Raw genomic sequence first — 18,564 nt, 5'->3', positions numbered from 1 at the left:
GCTGATGGTCGGTTTGACTACTGGCATGTGTACAGGGCTGGTGCAGTCTCCCTCAGGTTGCTGCTTTGGATGTTGATTTGCACTGGTGGCAGGCGATGGGGGACAGTTGTTGTTTTGTGTCATGATGGTATCTTCAGTTCATTTTGGTGTACTTGCACCTTCAGATGCCTGTGCTGCATCGGTACGGCAATGGTGTGTTGCCAATTGTGGGTGGCCACTCACAGGGCACTTGGGGCCCCTGCATGCATTTGTTCGTTGGCATGCTTGGGTGACTTGTGCATTTCACTGGTTGCATGGTGTGACTGCATTGCGCCTACGAGGAGTTGTGCAATGTGGGCAGGGAGTGGAGTACAGGCACTCAGTAGGGCCATTTACGGTTGGTTCGCGATGCCGTATTTCTCACCATGGCGGAATGGTACTTTCCGCCATGCTTGATGGCGTTAAGTACATGTACGCTAGGGTCGGAATTCGCGTACCGTTGCGCCATGGAGGAAATTACGGTTTTGCAAGGCGCGCGTGCGCGTACTTGGTGCAGTTAGCGTTGGCGTTCACTGCGGTGTTGCTAATGGCATCGTACTTTACGGTGACGGGTCATGATCGCAACGGGCGCTATTCGATGGCGGTATTACATTTCCGCCATCGTTTTTCCTATTCCGCAAGGGTCGTAATGAGGGCCATTGTGTGTATCTTTCCACTGAAACTTGCGGTTGCACAATGGGCAGAATTTAAAGGAGTCTTCTCCATAATAATAATTAAAGGTAGTCAGACTATATAAAAGGGAAAGGTAACTGGAGGCATTCTCTTAAGGTAAAAGCAGAATATGTTTACCCCCACTCTCCCTTACTGTGAAGGCCGATGTAGGCCGTAGCCTGCGAAGGATCATCAAAGAAGCCGTCGAGAGGTTTTCTGAATCTTTGGCCATCGTCTCGTCATGCACTGCTTAGTTAATCGACCGTCGATGAAGAGCGTTGTGTAGCGGCAAAAATATATTAAAGTTAAATATCATGCTAGCTATAATAGCTGGGAACTCCACATAATGCGACCAACTTTGATGGTGGAAAAAATCTGAAAAACTATGATGCATGGAGGACCATGCGTACAGTGCGTCACACTAGGGATAGTACTACAGACATGCCCCTTCGACGTCCGTTTTGACATGCGAAAACAAGTCATGCATTACTCTGCATCAACCACTAGATGTCGGCCTTTGCAAAAGATGTGATTCTAAGCAGATCCAAACACCTCAGAAACGGATATTGTGGCAGTATAGCAAATGCAAAGGGGAAAGTAAAAAAGTATTGCATTAAAACCTAGAGGATGAATAAAAACCGATTCCATTTACGCATCAGATCAGGTAACTTGGTCACTTTTTTTAGTTATGTCGCTTAATGCGGTGAAGGAACTGATTCTGATAGAATCCTCATTGAGTGGATTAAAATGCTTATTTTGAAGGGAATAATTAGTGTCATGCCTGTACATATCTCGATACTGATTTTGTTCTCAGCGTGAATAATCGTAGTACTTTCCCCAACTCACCCATTGCAAAACCGTCATCCGTAAAAGCTGCACCAACTTTATTCTTTTTGTTCAGTTTCTCTTTGCAGCTTATCGAGTGCTCCACAAAGTTCAGCGTCTGAAACAGAAACACGGTTGATAAAGTGAGCCGTTGGTACTGAAGCCCAAAATACTGAAAGTAACAGGAACGGTAAATGGGATCAAAACTGTGTGGAAATACCCCCAGTCAACAGACCAAGAATGGAAGCCACAAATCATCAAAGCTTATTTCGACACTTGTCATAAAACGTACATGTTTTAAAGAGGAAAAAAGGAAAACAATTTGAATATACAATAACATAGGAATATATCAAAATGTTCAATGTGTAAAAAGCATAAAACCATTATCGCAGATAAGATAAAATAGTTATACAATAGCTGGAGAAAGTGATAACACATTGGCCAAACAGTCAACACTATCTAAAAAGGTCCCAGTACTCAAGCTCTAACCATGTCCAAAATCAAGAGACCAAATTATTTGCCAGTAGAATGGAGCGTAGAGAGGGGCGTACAGTTAGATGGCTCACTTCTCCTACAATGGCCTTTTTCCAGCAGGAGGGGGAGGGGGGGGTTCCCCTCCCTACACATTTTACTGTACAATATAAATAGTACCTGGGCCCACATCTCAGGATCTTTTTTTCAGGACAAGGTTAGGCTGTTCCTGGATCCCTTTAAGTTTTTAATTTCCAGAACGATATTGAACGTATCAATGGCGATTTCATATGGTGCCTGCTTTGAAGTATTCCCCTCAGCTATATTTGAGGCTTCATCACAGTATGACTTATGCATATACTGAACCCATACTTTCTCATCAATAGGGTTAATCATTTCATCAAACAGGCTCCATATTGTTCTGGTGTCAGACCTGAGTAACTTGAACACGTATTTCCACTGAGCATTTTTATGGGACATTTGCCATCTTTTAACCCAGTTTCATAGGCATTTTTTTTCTTTCCTGACAAAGAGTTTAGTAAGCAGAGTCCGGATTATTTCTCATTAAGAATCTAACATTTTGACACAACAAGCCCTTAGTGTTTCTAATGACAGGATCATAATTCTATACAACCTGATATCTTTAAATATCTCTTTCTCTCCCAAAGGGAGAGCTTCGTGTAATATGGACATTTCTACTCTGCAGAATACCATTCCTATTTGCGATGTTTCCATCAGTCCTAGAAATACGATTTGCACCTGCATTGATCATCACTGTGCCAATTTATTTTGTCGGGGTGTGATCACTATTTATACTCGTAGATAATGTCACCATGGCATGATCACTATGATCTTGGAAGTCGATAAGATATTCCTGCACACAATACAAGTCCTCAGTACTAATAAAAAAAAAGAATCGAGGGTAGCTGCAGCCCGTTACCCTGCCAAGTTATTTGGCTCTGTACATTGCCTTTAGTGCACCTATTTAATATGGACAGGCCCCACTCAGTAAGAAATGTATACCATCTCTTGCCAATTTGGTAAGAGGTGTTACAGTAGGACTAGACAAAGTTTTCAGGTTCCAAACAATATGCATTAATAACACCGCCTATAAGGACCATGGAGTTTCCTATTGTAGACCACCATTCTATCATTGTACTAGCCATGGAGGTACGTATTGTAGACCACCATTCTATCATTGTACTTGTCATGGAGGTTTGTATTGTAGACCACCATTCCATTATTGTATTTTCCATGCAGGTTCGTATTGTAGACCACCTGACCACCATTCTATCATTGTACTTGCCATGGAGGTTCGTATTGTAGACCACCATTCTATCATTGTACTTGCCATGGAGGTTCGTATTGTAGACCACCTGACCACCATTCTATCATTGTACTTGCCATGGAGGTACGTATTGTAGACCACCATTCTATCATTGTACTTGCCATGGAGGTTCGTATTGTAGACCACCTTTCTATCATTGTACTTGCAATAGTGTCAAGAATCTCCATAGTCAGCTTTCCCCCTAACGTGCATACACGTTAAACAGTAGGACTTTCTTGTTTCCATTCAAGATGTTAAGGTCTATTTCCACTGCCAACACATTATAGACGCTCTCTCTCATGTCAATTTTGCGGGCAGATATTTTATTGTCAATTCCAATGAGAACCCCCCCACTTGGACGTCCTCTCATTCCTTTGAGTGCAGGTGTTTGGAATACTGTATAGCCATGGAATAGTATGTCACCCATTAGCCACGTTTCCTGCAAGAGAAATACTTCATTCTCAAGCAGATGTCTATGATTGTTTCCCTTGTGGCTGTGAGTATTCCAAGTTGCTGGTCTTTGACTGGAAGGAGACCAGCAAGTCAGGCCCACTCCCCTTCCTTGGGGTCCGGCTTGGTGTCAGGGTTGTCCAATTCCACCGTTCTGCCTGATCGTGTGCTAATAATCATCAGTTGTGGTCTTTGTTCCTCTGTTTCAGATGTTTTTCTTATGGGAGATAGAAAGCATCAGATGGGATTACATTGTTCCTACACCCCTCAGAGATAGGCCTTTCCACTTTCTATTCTTTATGGCTCATATCACACTGCTTTTCCAAGGACATGATGGTGATGTGATATATCCTATTTTCAATACGCTTCTCACATATGGGCTAATTAGCTCTACACTTCTGGCACACAACAGTGAACGATTAAAGTAAAATTCTCAATTGAGGATTTGAGTGCAGTATAGCCACAATGTTTTTTCTACATGTTCGCTTTCTTTTTTGGATGAATACTGCAAACTCAAAGTTTTGAGTTGCCTGACCTTAGCAACGATTTTGTGGTAGTTTGATTATCCACGTCTTAATTAATCTTGGTGAGCAGTGAATTGGAACTCTTTTGTTCCGGAGTAGAGCCCACACATGGCAGGAAGGATACACTTATAGCGTCTATTTTATTTCATTAGTTGTATCCATTTCCTGGTTGTTCGTGATATCTGTCGTACAGGCTGGAGTCTTTATTATCCAGCTTGTTAATTTTCCAGCATGTTGCATTCTATTTGCACATTTTCTTGCTTTATTTAAAGGTACCAAGTTACCCTTAGTTGCTCTGACTTGATCAGTCACTTCCGTGGTGTTGGTTTCGAGCCGCATTTCGTTGTGACCTAGCCCTTTTGGCTTTCCTTTTTAAGAGTCTATGTTCTGTGTCAAATGAATGGTGGTAAGTCATAATTTAGAATACAATAATTTAGACAGTCAAAATGTCGAAAAACATTTTTAGAAAAAAAAAGTCGAAATACAATGTCGAATAGTTTATTTTTTTGAAATGTAACAATATATAATTTTAAAAGTTTAACAATATGTAGTTTAAAAAGTGTTATGTTAAATATATATATATGTTTTAATTCTACTTTGAAATCTCTAATATATTAAACGTCCACTAGATGGTGATATTGCTTTAAACATATATTTAGTTAAGTATTAATACTTTGTTTTTGTTTCTTACGTTCGTTACGTCCCGCTACGTGAACGTAACCGCCATTTTTAAAGTTAATTCTGCAAACGGTTCTCCCGCGGTGGACTGGCTGTTACTCTGCTCTCTGATTTTTTTGATTTTTTCTGCTTTTACCATGGATGCATCCTGTTTCGTTCACTGGATTTACTGGGTCGTGTGGATTTGGATTTTTTTTCCTCCTTTACGCACCGTGGATTTGTTTTGTTTCTTCTGTGTTTTCGTCTGGATTAATACTTTTTTCCCCTGGATTATGGTTTTTTCATGCCTTTTTTTCGTTCAATATTCTCATGGATTGCAGCTTCACATTTGGATTTTTGGAGTCCTTCTTGGAGTAATGGATTTGTTTCTTACTGGTTTTGTTTTTTTTACGGAATAATGGATTTCCCGGTTGGATTGGCTGGATTTACTGTACCTATCCCCCAATGGAATCCAGAGTACTTCGAATCGTAAGTTTTATTAACATTTTAAGTTGAATGCCACAGTATTTAAGTAGTTTTCTTTGTTTTCCACGTTGAAATCTTGTACTATTTGTATTAGTTTACTTTCGTAATCTCTATATTTCCTACGTTTTGGTCCTTGGTTTGCCAATGACAGTGTTTGTGACAACCGAAATTCCTGGTGGTGTTCTTCTATTTTTAAATTTCTCAGAAAATGCCATAGATTTGGAGTGTGGATGCTGAAATTCTTATTTAAGCGGCTATGCCAGCCTTCTAGTGTGTTATTTGTTCTTGGTGTATTGTCCAAAGTTGCCTGGTAACAATTCCATAATTGTATTTGGTATTTTGGTCTGGGTCTATTTCCACTTCGAGTTAACTGCCCAATCCACGTGTTTTCAAAGTAGTCCAGTAAGTTTGTCTTGTCCTCTTCATGATTTCTATAGTAATCACTGTTTATCAAATGTTCGTAAAAATCAATAACATAATTTTCTTGTACAAACGCTAAAGCAAAACGTTTTTTAATGTTAAACTGATAGCAACTGTCCTCTGTATATTTTGTACCCAATCCTAATTTCTGTATTTTTCGCCAAACACTCTGTGTAAAATGAAAAAAACATCCCTGAACCCTAGTCTCTCTGTACACTGTCGAAAATCCTCTAATCTGAGCTGATTCATAGTCCATGATTATTGTTTCTGGGTTTGATTAGGGTGCCGTTTGTTTAATTTTACTGTACACAATTTTGTATGCTTCTTCAGTTTTTTTAGGCATTAAAACGTATATTAGTGGTATTATTTTATCATTTATGGTTCCATGCACTGTGTAAAATTGGTAAAAAGGTTGTGGGCATATCTTAAATGTCGCGTCACTTTGCCATTTTTTACTACGAGTTAGATGTTCAAAGTTCGCTGCTGTAGAGAATAGGTTTTTTCGACATTTTCTTTCTCGAAATAATTACCCTTAATGATATGGATAGGTTTTCGACATTATCACTATAAACCCAAATGAATACCATTTTCGATCACCTCAAGTTCAGCAATTTTTTTAAGCACGGTCACCTTCAAGATTTTTAGTGCTCAGCTCATTTAGTGTCATATCAATCCTTTCCACAGAGTTTTCCCCAAACTGATCTCCCAATAAGTTATGAGGATTCTCATGGAATGAGGCTGGATGTAGCCTAATTTTGACCAAGGACCAATATGCTCTACATCATCTCCCCATTCCACATGCATTTTACCACAAAGCTTTAAATGTATTTTTAAAGCAAAATATGTCGCTTTGGTGTCGAATTCCTCAATATAGGTTGCCTCATTGCTTTCCATGTTTGCGACTTCCGAGAAAAGTAGGGCATAGGCTGAGAGCCAGGATGGTTGAAGGCTCACCATCTGGGCTTCATTAAGGTTTCCAGTCATGTTGATAATAGGGAAGACCTGCGTCGCATCATATTTTTCTTCAACGACATTTGCACTACGCTGCAGGGGATAACAATTGTAGCAGCGAGGTATTATTGTCAATAGAAGTAGGTTTGGATGCATTTAAATGGGGGTTTCCAAATGGCAGTGCAGAAGCAGAGGGTGCATTTGTTGCCCCTGCAGCAAAATAGCAGGTTATCTTTGTTAGGCAGAATCACATGCAGTACCCTTGGGGAAAACCACACACAATTAAGACTACAAGTGACAGTACACATTCACCTTTGGTACAAGCCCGTACTACACAGTAAAGTGGTAGCGACGGCTGAGCAGCCAGACTGATCTCAAGAGCAAGTGAGCAGTGTCAAATAGTCACACAAAGGACAGCAATTACTATGATTCAAAGAAACACGGACTCAAGGTTTCCGAGTAAAAGAATATACATTTATTTACACATCAGTTGTATAACAAATCACTAAAGTAAAGCAGTTTAAAAATCACACTTAATACACCACACCACTTCCAATAGGTTCCAGACAAATTAAGCTCACAAAATGAAGTGGGAGCAAAATGGCACTCCAGAAATCGATTTTGGCTGTCTGCGAGCTGTCCGCGGATGGAGGCGGACATGTGAGTACTTATTCTGTCCATCCAGATAAGATTAGCCTGTAAATAGAGAGCTAGCCTAAAACCTCTGTTACAAACAACTATGAGTGCATAAAGACCATTGGATTCATTTGTACCTCATTGGCAACCGCAAGCTGATATGTATGCTCGTATGCTATCCAATCTTCCTCGATGTTAAATACATAGCGTTGCATCAATCTATGTCCACTCGCCCACAATAACCTGGTGTAGTATGGATCACTCTACCGTTACCCCACATTTGCAAGACTGATTTATCTTTGTGGACTGCTCCTGTCTATGCAAATAGTTATACTCTCGTTCTGCTTACTAGACTAACTACCATTCGAAGGAACTGTTCATCGCCACCCTTGCCTCATCTGAGTACGTGGTATATTGTTTAATAAATTACCACCATTAGCCTCTCGTGGCGCACGCAAGATGTAAATACACTTGCCAGACATCTTGCTCCTACCATATATCCTTTATTAGCCTCTCTGACTATGAACAACCAATACTGCATACTGCTTACTGCACCTATACTTGTACTGGGGACTAGCCCTTCTTGACCCTGCAATCGACTCATTGTGATACTTAAGGTTGGCCTGTCTGCCCACTAATTACGTTCATAGGCGGCCACCATGTTAACTAACGTCAATGAACAATGTCTGTATTTTATGAAAATGTCTTTTGTGCTAGATAGTGAAAGTAAGCGTCCCCCAATAAAGCAGTTAACCCCTCCTCAATGAGAGGCAATAAAGGACACACCCCAGGAGGGAATGAGACCACGACCAAGTGCGGTTGAAATTAAAAGGTTTTTATCTAAATCGATATAGGGAATGCAAAGGACTCTGCAAACTCCGAGAGCGCTCTGTCTGACAATAGCAAAGACAGTCCGTTATATTACAAATACACATCATGCATGAGATAAGCTATAGGGGCCACAGAGTCTTGGGGATTGGATGGCGACGTCTGGCTACTATGCTATCTATATGCTTGGTGCTCCATGATTCGCGGGGATCCACGTGGTGGCATCACGAAGTGCTTGGGTCAGCTGGGCTCGTCGGGGTGGAGCTCCAGGGCACTGGCTGTCAACGGAGATTCACCACTTTGGTTCTAGAAACTTGCCCTTGTGACATTCATACACATTCATCACACTCATCTATACCAAGTTGTTATGTAAAACTTCTAACATCAATCTAATACCTGAGTGGGGACAGAGGAAAGCAGTATGCAATACAAGGCTTCCTTCATACATCATCGTAAAGTTGTCATTAACAAAGGGTCCAGTCTCATGGGTCCAGGTGTCTTGTCAGGGGGCACGGGTCAAGCTACCTTCATCATTTTACCCTGTTAGATGCAGTAAATGATGGCTCTGGGGATGTTTGTACAAGAACGGATAACTGTCTTCGTGGTCAGTTGAATTTGGGGTGAACTAGAATACCATTTGGTCAGTGGGGGCACATAGCTGGCACCTCAAAGGCGGCGGGATTTAGGACCGGGTAGCTTGTAATTCACTAGGCCTGGCCATGGCAGTACACAGTGGTTGTATGTCGGCCTCTGACATGGGGGAGGTAAATACTTGATGCGGGTCCAGCAGGAATGCGGGGAGGTGAAGCTGTGTTTTTCTAACACCAGCAAGCCCCGGCGGGCCTTGGCGGGTGGAGGGGGAGATGGCCTTGTGACTTTGTGCGAGTCTCTATTCACTGGGCTGCACAAATACTATTAGAGAGGACAGATTGCTAGGGCTGGGGTCATTAGGTAAAGTACACATTTCTGCCGTTTCCATGGGCTTATATTACTAGGTTCATAAAATGGAAGTTTTTCATTGGCACATACATTACATAATGTTAGTCCGTCTGATGCTTGCAATTCATGAGGAAGATGAACATGCAACAAACGTGAGGTAGTACCAGGTTGGTTCATATACTCAGGAGAGAGAAAACAATGTTTTAATCTAACATTTTGATTATAGTAAAAACTGGCTCAGTGCCTTAGGTGGCTCACAGGCAGTACAACATATTTCATCACATCATACGCAAGCATTTTATATATTGCTTTTTCGTTATCCTTTTTCCAATAGTAGCAAACAGTCGGTACAAGGCGCATTTTCGAGTGGTCGTATATCAGGCATCAGAACACGAAGGTGTCTGGGGGGGATGCGGGGGTCACCTTGCTTTAATACGAGTAACTGGCATTATACGTTTTAACACTTTTTAACACATGTTAGCAGCGTGGATAAGACTGAGAAACTTGAAAGTTTTACATTCATGTTCAACCTCTAATCTGGGGGAACTGGGCTGGGGGTCATGAGCACCATATATCACAAGTTCAGGGGTTAGGTGCAGGGTCGTGTATACTTGATAGGGACGACTTTTGTTCTTTCCCAGACCCCAACTACAAATCCAGTCACTTCTAGGGCAGTGATGTACTGCGGAAGGTAAATGATAGTGTTTGTTCTGTTACTTGTTTGCGTCTAGTTGCTCGTGACAACGGGCCTTCAGTGGATCTGCCATGGGGTGGAGGCTGGGGGGAAGTGCAGGACTCTGTGCGCGGTCGAGTAGGGGCTGAGCTGCAGCGTTGATACGCAGGCTGTTCTATTGAGGCCTGGGTTCAGTATACTCAAAATGGAGTCTCGGTGTGTTACAAAATGGTGTCTATGTTATGCTACAAGGCGAGCCGTGCAGCCTCACGTGTCGATCCGCAGCCACCCTGCCTCCCGGGCCCAGGTGCAGAGGGGGCTGCCGACGAGTCATGAGCATCAAGTAGGTGGGCAATGTAGTGGAGTGGGGGGGTCCTAGAGACCTGTCCTCCCATACAATAGTCATACTACCTTAGTATACCCTTACATAGGTCTTAATCTACTAACAACCAATAGCTAGAATGTCACCTCAACTATTACTACTCTTAGGCCTCTATAACATCACCAACGGTTTTATCACACCCAATTCAGCGGGTAGCCCAACTTTTGTGAAATATCCAAATATGGAACACCAACATCATTATAATACACCGGTCATCAAGTTAATAATGACAACTAACCTACCATCCTCGACAGACATCCCACCAACTACGTTCCTAAAACCTTGTACTGACACGTCATCCTATGCCCTCCCTACTCCCCCTCAACTAAATATCAACACTAGATATTGCAATACTCCTTTTCATCAAAAATCCTCTTATAAGGTTCACCAACGAAGACCCTACCAGGCCCAACTCCCCAACACTGAACTGTCCATCTATAAAGAAGACTACTAGACCTTGTAATACGCCACTAAGAAATTGGAGACTAGGATCTAGAACTCAACGACACCTGTCACCTAAAATCCATGCGATCAACAAAACGGGGCACGCACCTAATGCAACGTCAGATATACCTACAACAAAAATGACAAACAAAAGTAACAGGTCTAACTCAACCTAACAACAACTTCCCTAATGCAATCAAAGTAGGGCTCATAAATGCAAGGTCCACCCAAGCCCATGCCTTGGACATATTTGACATTCTGACCGGCAATGATCTAGATATTATTGCTTTAACCGAAACATGGTTGAACCCTACATCTGGCCCTGCTCTAGCATTATCTCTACCTGACAATTACTCTATCCTTCGAGCCGATAGAGACTCGAAGCAAACTAAAGGAAGCGGCGTAGCTGTCATTTATAAAAACGCTAGAATTGAGAATAACTAATAAAGACCACCTTCCTTCAGCAGAATTACTTACTATTAAACTCTCCACTTCTGCCACCGCCAGGAGGCACAACCACCTTTGAAAATTACATCACAACTATTGTCTGATAACACCAAATGCAAATCCCAAGTTATAATCCTAGGTGATTTTAACCTAGGTCTCAATGATCCTAAAGAGACACTATGTCAGAGTTGGGGTTTACACATCGCATAAATAGCTCAACGCACAACAAGGGCCGTACTCTAGAGTGGTTAGCGGATCTTAATTGCTCTATCAAGATGCTGGGGAACACACCCTGCACTTGGACAGACCATCACCTAATCACCTCGTACTACCCCTACAAAGGCACCAGCATCAACGACAAGAAGTAAACGGAACCTCACCTTAGAAAACCTGATACCATTACTACATCCTTTAACTCAGACTAATTCTAGACATTCCGACCCTTCTGACATAGTGAATCTGTATAATGAGACTATGACTAAAGCTATCAATACGCTAGCCCCACTAAAACTACAGAAGCCTAAGCCATCTGCCCACATAAACAAATGGTACACACCCCACCTAAAGATCCTTAGGAAAGAGAAACGGGCAGCAGAGTCAAATTGGAAAAACCATCCGACTGCACAGAACAAAGATATATTCAGCGCAGTGTCATTTAATTACAAAACAGCCATTGTCCAAGCAAAGAAAGATAACTATAATGACCGCATAGCTAACTCAAACACGAAGGAATTGTTTAATATACTAAAAGAACTTGTCACCTGCCCCCATACCTGACCCTTGCATTAAAGATACTCAATGGTGCACTAATATACAAAATGCGCTCCAAGACAAAATTACAATGCTACTCGACAAAATTAACACGAAAAAAACCTCATTAATAACACCCTACCTCTCAACGCTCCCACTCCCCGACAATTCAACTTTCGACCCCTATCCATTAAAGAAGTTGAACAGTTCACACTTAAATTCAAACCATCTAATTGCAAAGGCGATATCTGTCCAGCCACTCTAATCAAAGAAGCGGCCTCTGTTCTCTCTCCGTTCATTACCAAGTTTATCAATGCTTGGTTTGTCACTAGTTCTGTGCCTACCAGCTTAAAAGATGCATGGGTACTTCCATTACTAAAAAAGCCTAACCTCTACCCTAATAACCCATCCAACTACCGGCCGATCACCACGGTCCCTTTTCTGCTGAAAATACTGGATCGAGCAGCCTATCTCCAAATCCAGCAATTTCTGGAACTTTACAATTTACTGGGCCTAAGACAATCAGGATTCAGATCTAGACATGGGACAGAGACAGCATTTGTTGATCTAAAGAACCAGATCCAGACTTTAAAAGATAAAGGTAAATCCACCTTTATCCGCGGCATTTGGTTTAGTGAACCATGATATATTGTGTAAGCACTTGTCATCTGCTGCACACTTCTATGACAACGCCAAGAGGTGGATTAACTCATTCCTTAATAACAGATCCATGCAAGTCTTTGCTCCATCCGCCTCAGCCTTACCCTCACCTGTCTCATGGGGGGTCCCTCAAGGATCTTGTGTATCACCAACACTCTACAATGTTTTCACCAAACCTTTATTCGATATTCTTGACCATCTGGGTGTCACGTATACCAACTATGCTGATGACACCCAGAACCTCATCCCTATCACTGGTGACTACACTGCAGACAGCAAAACACTGAATGACATCTATAGCATTTTACAAATTTGGATGGCTAACCATGGTTTATGTCTAAACGACGACAAAACTGAACTTCTCTTACTTGGATCCCCTACCAAACTGAACAAACTAAATACCGCCTTCAAAACTTTTATCATTGATGGCAACACTATCAATGTAGCACACAATGTGAAAACATAGGGTATTCACATCAACGCATCATTATCCTTCAATAAACAACCCAATGCACTTGCATCAGCCACAGCTTATACGTGCAAGCTTATTAAAGCCTGTCACCCCCTACCTATCCACGAATAATTGCACATCAGTGGCAAGAGCACTAGTGTTATCCAAACTAGACTATTGTAACGCGCTTTACTTAGGCACCTCACAACAAAATATAAATAAAATGCAAGTAATTCAGAATAATGCAGTTAGGTCAGCCTGCAATATCCCAAGGAAACAGCACATTTCCACAACCAGGCAAAATCTTAAAATGGTTAAATATCAAAGAATTGACCTCAAAGTACTCTCATTAACAAATAAGTCCCTACATAATCAAACGCCGTCCTACCTCTGTGACACATTTACACGTCATACATCAGTAAGACCAACTAGAACAGCCCAAACACATTGTGTTTTCATAACCCGTTTCAACCAACAAAGGGCGGGTGGAGTTAGCTTCCCTGTTCTTGCTGCAAAAAAATGGAATGTTACTCCCTCTCACCACAAGAACTGAGCCCTCATTTACGATCTTTAGGAATAAGGTTAAAGCAGGACTCTAGAACCAAAACCACAATTAGTTATCTTACTGCTATTACTATGACACTGTATATATGTCCCTGCTTATCGTATAGTTACTGCTTTCTCCGATGTATGATACTGTAAATTGTTGATATGCTTTGATGTACAATGTGAACTTATATGTAAGATATGCGCTCAGCTGCCTCAGGGCCCCGACCCGCAATACAAATAAATAAACAAATACAGAAATTTAAAAGGGAAGGAAAGAAAGTTAGGCAGAAATTGAGCAGCACCAACAGGTAAGTAAGCAGGGCAATCTAGAAAGAGGAACTACAGTGATGGAATCAAATCAAAAAGGCTTAGGGCCAAAGTCAATAGGACAAAAGTCTTTTGCTCAAGAACACACAGTTCAGGGTAGTTTGCGGTTAAGTCTTTGCCAAGAGTTCCGGACGAAGTTGGTCGGCAGAAAAGTTAGTTTAAAGAGTAGAGAAGGACAAGCCCTCGGATTGGAGAAAGATTTCACACACTTTCACCACGGCTGGACGAAACGAACAACCGGATTTGAACAGTACCTTTAAATGGAGAAGAAGCTGTAGCTGAGGCAGACGTTCCTGCAGGCTCACGGTTCCTGAAGCGACTGTCGGACTGACATGAAGTAGGAAGACTGGAGGGTCCTGCACGGCCCAGGGAAGAAACCAGCAGCAGAAAAAAAAATCAAGCAGGGTCCGACCTTCCTAGCTATCCGGCCCACTGTAGCTCTGTACAGCGAATTCGACCAGAGGAGGGAGTCCTGCTTGTAGTTTGGGCGAACTGGTTGCTTCCACCAGCTCAGGGGAAGAAGATTCCTGGAGGATCTTCTCTGTCGTTGGAGTTTGAAGATTCAGACCTGCAGCAGGGCTTCACCGGGCGGTTCAGTCGTGGGAAGGGTCCTCTTCCGTCAGCTCCTCGTCGGTTCTTTCGTTCCAGTGGCAACTCTGCCTTTGCAGACCCAGAGACCTGCTTTTTATGCAGTTTTCCCCCATTCACAAAGCCTGGCTGTCAATCACACAGCAGGGTGGCCGTCCTGCCGGGACAGTCATCACAGCTAATCATTTTAGAGTGCGACATGGGGCTCCAAGGAGATCCTGTGCAGGGAGTCCTAAATCCCTACCTCACATCCTGTCCCCCCCAGACATACAGACGCCCAAGGAGGGCTTCTGCGTAGAAGCCCGCGAAAAGACGGTGAACAAAGGAATCAAACCTGGTTTGGCATGCAGAGTAGTAAAACACGAGAAAGACTTTTACAACAAGAAATGGCGAATAAACCCAGCCGGAACCGAAATAAAACATATATGGTCGTGCGGGTTTGAGTTCGAGGCTACCAAGATAGCCTAAAACAATACCAAGGTAATTTACGATAACCGCGGTAGGAAAAATAGGGTAGTTACCACTGCCACAGCTAAGTCTTGATGAAAAGGTAGCGAAACAATGCTCCAAGAGAAACAGACAAATATAACCCTTTCCAGTACTCCATGTAAGATAGGGTGTACTGGGTCTGTGGTTTTACAGAGGCTAATAAAGTTAATGGCAACTTTATATGTTCTGGAAGACAGTAGTCAGTCCCAAAAAATGGAGTCTGAGTTGGGAAGTCTAAAAGACAACCCTGTGGCACTGCACTGAAGCTGCTGTGTAACACACAGTAAAAAGATGATGCCTGTGGAGTAGGTGAGGCCCCACAGTCTATGAACACAAACATTTTAAACACACAGCAAAACACATGTAAGAGTGGGAAAAAAGGCTAACACTCTTACCAGGTGAAAAAAAAAATCCTAGAAATCCAGCAAAGCTGCTGAGGGACTCAGTAGGTAAGAGAAATTAGCCATTCTGGAGAATTCTCCCTAACAATATTTCCATGCCCAACCTCTTCATTTCTAGTGTTCAGAAATTCAGGAATGAGGAATCAGTAGAAGGAACAGACATCAGAAAGAACACTACTAGGGAGAAGTCATGTGTTCTTCTGATGGATTGTGTCCGCCCATGGATAGAACACTACTAGGGAGAAGTCATGTGTTCTTTTGATGGATTGTGTCCGCCCATGGATAGAACACTACTAGGGAGAATTCATGTGTTCTTCTGATGGATTGTGTCCGCCCATGGATAGAACACTATTAGGGAGAAGTCATGTGTTCTTCTGATGGATTGTGTCCGCCCATGGATAGAACACTATTAGGGAGAATTCATGTGTTCTTCTGATGGATTGTGTCCGCCCATGGATAGAACACTACTAGGGAGAAGTCATGTGTTCTTTTGATGGATTGTGTCCGCCCATGGATAGAACACTACTAGGGAGAATTCATTTGTTCTTCTGATGGATTGTGTCCGCCCATGGATAGAACACTACTAGGGAGAAGGCATGTGTTCTTCTGATGGATTGTGTCCGCCCATGGATATAAAACTACTAGGGAGAAGTCATGTGTTCTTCTGATGGATTGTGTCCGCCCCAGGATTGAACACTACTAGGGAGAAGTCATGTGTTCTTCTGATGGATTGTGTCCGCCCCAGGATTGAACACTACTAGGGAGAAGTCATGTGTTCTTCTGATGAATTGTGTCCGCACATGGATAGAACACTACTAGGGAGAAGTCATGTGTTCTTTTGATGGATTGTGTCCGCCCCAGGATTGAACACTACTAGGGATAAGTCATTTGCTCTTCTGATGGATTGTGTCTGCCCATGGATAGAACACTACTAGGGAGAAGTCATGTGTTCTTCTGATGGATTGTGTCCGCCCATGGATAGAACACTACTAGGGAGAAGTCATGTGTTCTTCTGATGGATTGTGTCCGCCCATGGATAGAACACTAGTAGGGAGTAGTCATGTGTTGTTCTGATGAATTGTGTCCGCCCATGGATAGAACACTACTAGGGAGAAGTCTTGTTTTCTTCTGATGGATTGTGTCCGCCCATGGATAGAACACTACTAGGGAGAATTCATGTGCTCTTCCAATGGATTGTGTCCGCCCATGGATAGAACACTACTAGGGAGAAGTCATGTGTTCTTCTGATGGATTGTGTCCGCCCATGGATAGAACACTACTATGGAGAAGTCATGTGCTCTTCCGATGGATTGTGTCCGCCCCAGGATTGAACACTACTAGGGAGAAGTCATGTGTTCTTCAGATGGATTGTGTCTCCTTGGAGGTGGGAAAGCAGATTCTCATGCGTCTTCTCCTTCATCCCATGATACACTGAGTCCTGATCCAACAGGATGTCTAGACGATGCTTAGAGAATGTACCAAGTTGCAGCTTGACCAATGTCCAGGCACTGGTATTCCTCTGGTGGAACGGGCCCTTTAAGGTTAAGGGGCCATCTTCCCTGCGATAGAGCAACACTCAGATGTTTAATATTATCAATCCATCTTGATAAAGTCAGCGTGGTCACTTTCCCAAGTTCGTGGCCCATATTGACAATGAACATCGGATCATCCTGTCTGAAATGACCGATTTTTGCTGTAAAATCGAAGAACCCTCTTGGGATGTATTCTGTGCAATCTCTCCTCTTCCTTGGAAGGGTGGGGAATATGGTAGAAAGCCATAAGAGTGATATTTTGGGATAAGTGGAATGTAGACACCACCTTCTCTTCAGAGAATACCATAAATTATGGTTTACAGGAGAGGGCTTGCAATTTGCTAACCCTGCGAGCAGAAGTGATCGCTACTAAGAAAATAGTCTTCCATGTTAGCAGCCTGAGAGGACGGGAATTAAACGGCTCAAAATGAGCCTCCATCAAGAATGTAAGCACCAAGTTGAAGTCCCAGCTTGGTACCGGAAAAGTGACTGGCAAGAATGTGTCAGTCATACTTTAAGAAACTGAATAACAATGGGCATCTTGAAGTAAGAACCTTGCTCCGGTGTGCGCTTGAAGATTGAAAGTGCAGCGAAGTATCCTTTGACAGTAGTCACCTGCAAACTGTGTTGGGCCAAGTGAGCAAGAAAGAAATGACCATAAGTATTGCATGAAAAAGGGGTTAAATACTAAAAGGCTTTTCATGGCATTTCAAATATGCCAGTGTGTGTAGTGCAAGCAATGCATTTTCTCTCTCACCCTAAGCGCTATATCAAATGCAAACATAGATGAACAGCAAATCATGGTGAGTATATGTTGTCTCTCTAAAACACTACATGGCACTTCAAATATGTGCAAGTGCAAGTGTCATTCTATTTCAAATGGCAAAGTGCAAAGTGGCAGCATGTTTCTCTATCATTCTAAATGGCAAGCACTATATGCATACATATCAATCTATAAGCAAATCTGCAAATGCATACAAAGGTGGCAGTCTAATAAGTGGATAGTGTCTACTTCAGCAATGTACTAGGGATAACTAAACAGAATGCAATAATGGAATGATTCCATAGCAAAGTATAACTATGTAGGCAATGGTGATTCCAATGATTCTCTAACAGTGAGTCTAATGATGGATAATGGTTCTCTACAGATAGTCTTATGATTTCTAATAATGATAACAATCCCAGGCTTCTCATTTCATCCAATTCCACACACCGGGATGGGGTAGTTGCAGCAGCTGTGGTTCTCTCCACTTCTCTTCGGTTCCTTGCAGTTCCAGTGGCGACTCTCTGACTTCTAGCCCAAGAGACCTGCCTTTTATGCACAAAACCCCCATTCACACAGCCTGGCTGTCAATCACCCAGCAGGGGGGGGTTGTCCAGCCCGGACAACCACCTCAGCCAATCATGGCAAAGTGCGACTTGGGTTTCCTAGGATACCCTGTGCAGGGGGCGACTACACCCCTCCCTCACATTCAGCCCACCTAGACACCCAGGTGCCTGGTGGAGGGCTTCTGAGCAGAAGCCTGCCAAAAGACGGTGAACAAAGAAGGCGAACCTAATTTGCAGCACAAAGTAAAACACAAGAAGGACTTTAACAAAAAGAAATGGCGAATAAACCCAACTGAAGCCAAAAGAAAGACGATTTGGTCCAGCAGGTTTATGTTTGA

The 18,564-nt window shown here is 42.6% G+C and overlaps 1 protein-coding gene across 4 annotated transcripts in view; it reads right to left on the bottom strand.

The window, feature by feature from the left end:
- Positions 1 to 18,564, bottom strand: part of WASHC4 (WASH complex subunit 4) — a 1,230,387-nt gene that overhangs the window by 192,797 nt on the left and 1,019,026 nt on the right. For all 4 annotated transcript variants that reach the window (XM_069629940.1, XM_069629941.1, XM_069629942.1 and 1 more), the window contains one exon: positions 1,537 to 1,633. In XM_069629940.1, coding sequence (XP_069486041.1) covers positions 1,537 to 1,633 — 97 coding nt within the window. The remainder of the gene's footprint in view (positions 1 to 1,536; positions 1,634 to 18,564) is intronic.

Source organism: Ambystoma mexicanum, chromosome 12 (assembly GCF_040938575.1).
Source record: "Ambystoma mexicanum isolate Mex_15411 chromosome 12, UKY_AmexF1_1, whole genome shotgun sequence".
Classification (NCBI taxonomy): Eukaryota; Metazoa; Chordata; class Amphibia; order Caudata; family Ambystomatidae; genus Ambystoma; species Ambystoma mexicanum.
The sequence above is the reverse complement of the archived record's forward strand: the minus strand, read 5'-3'. Positions and strand labels throughout refer to the sequence as shown.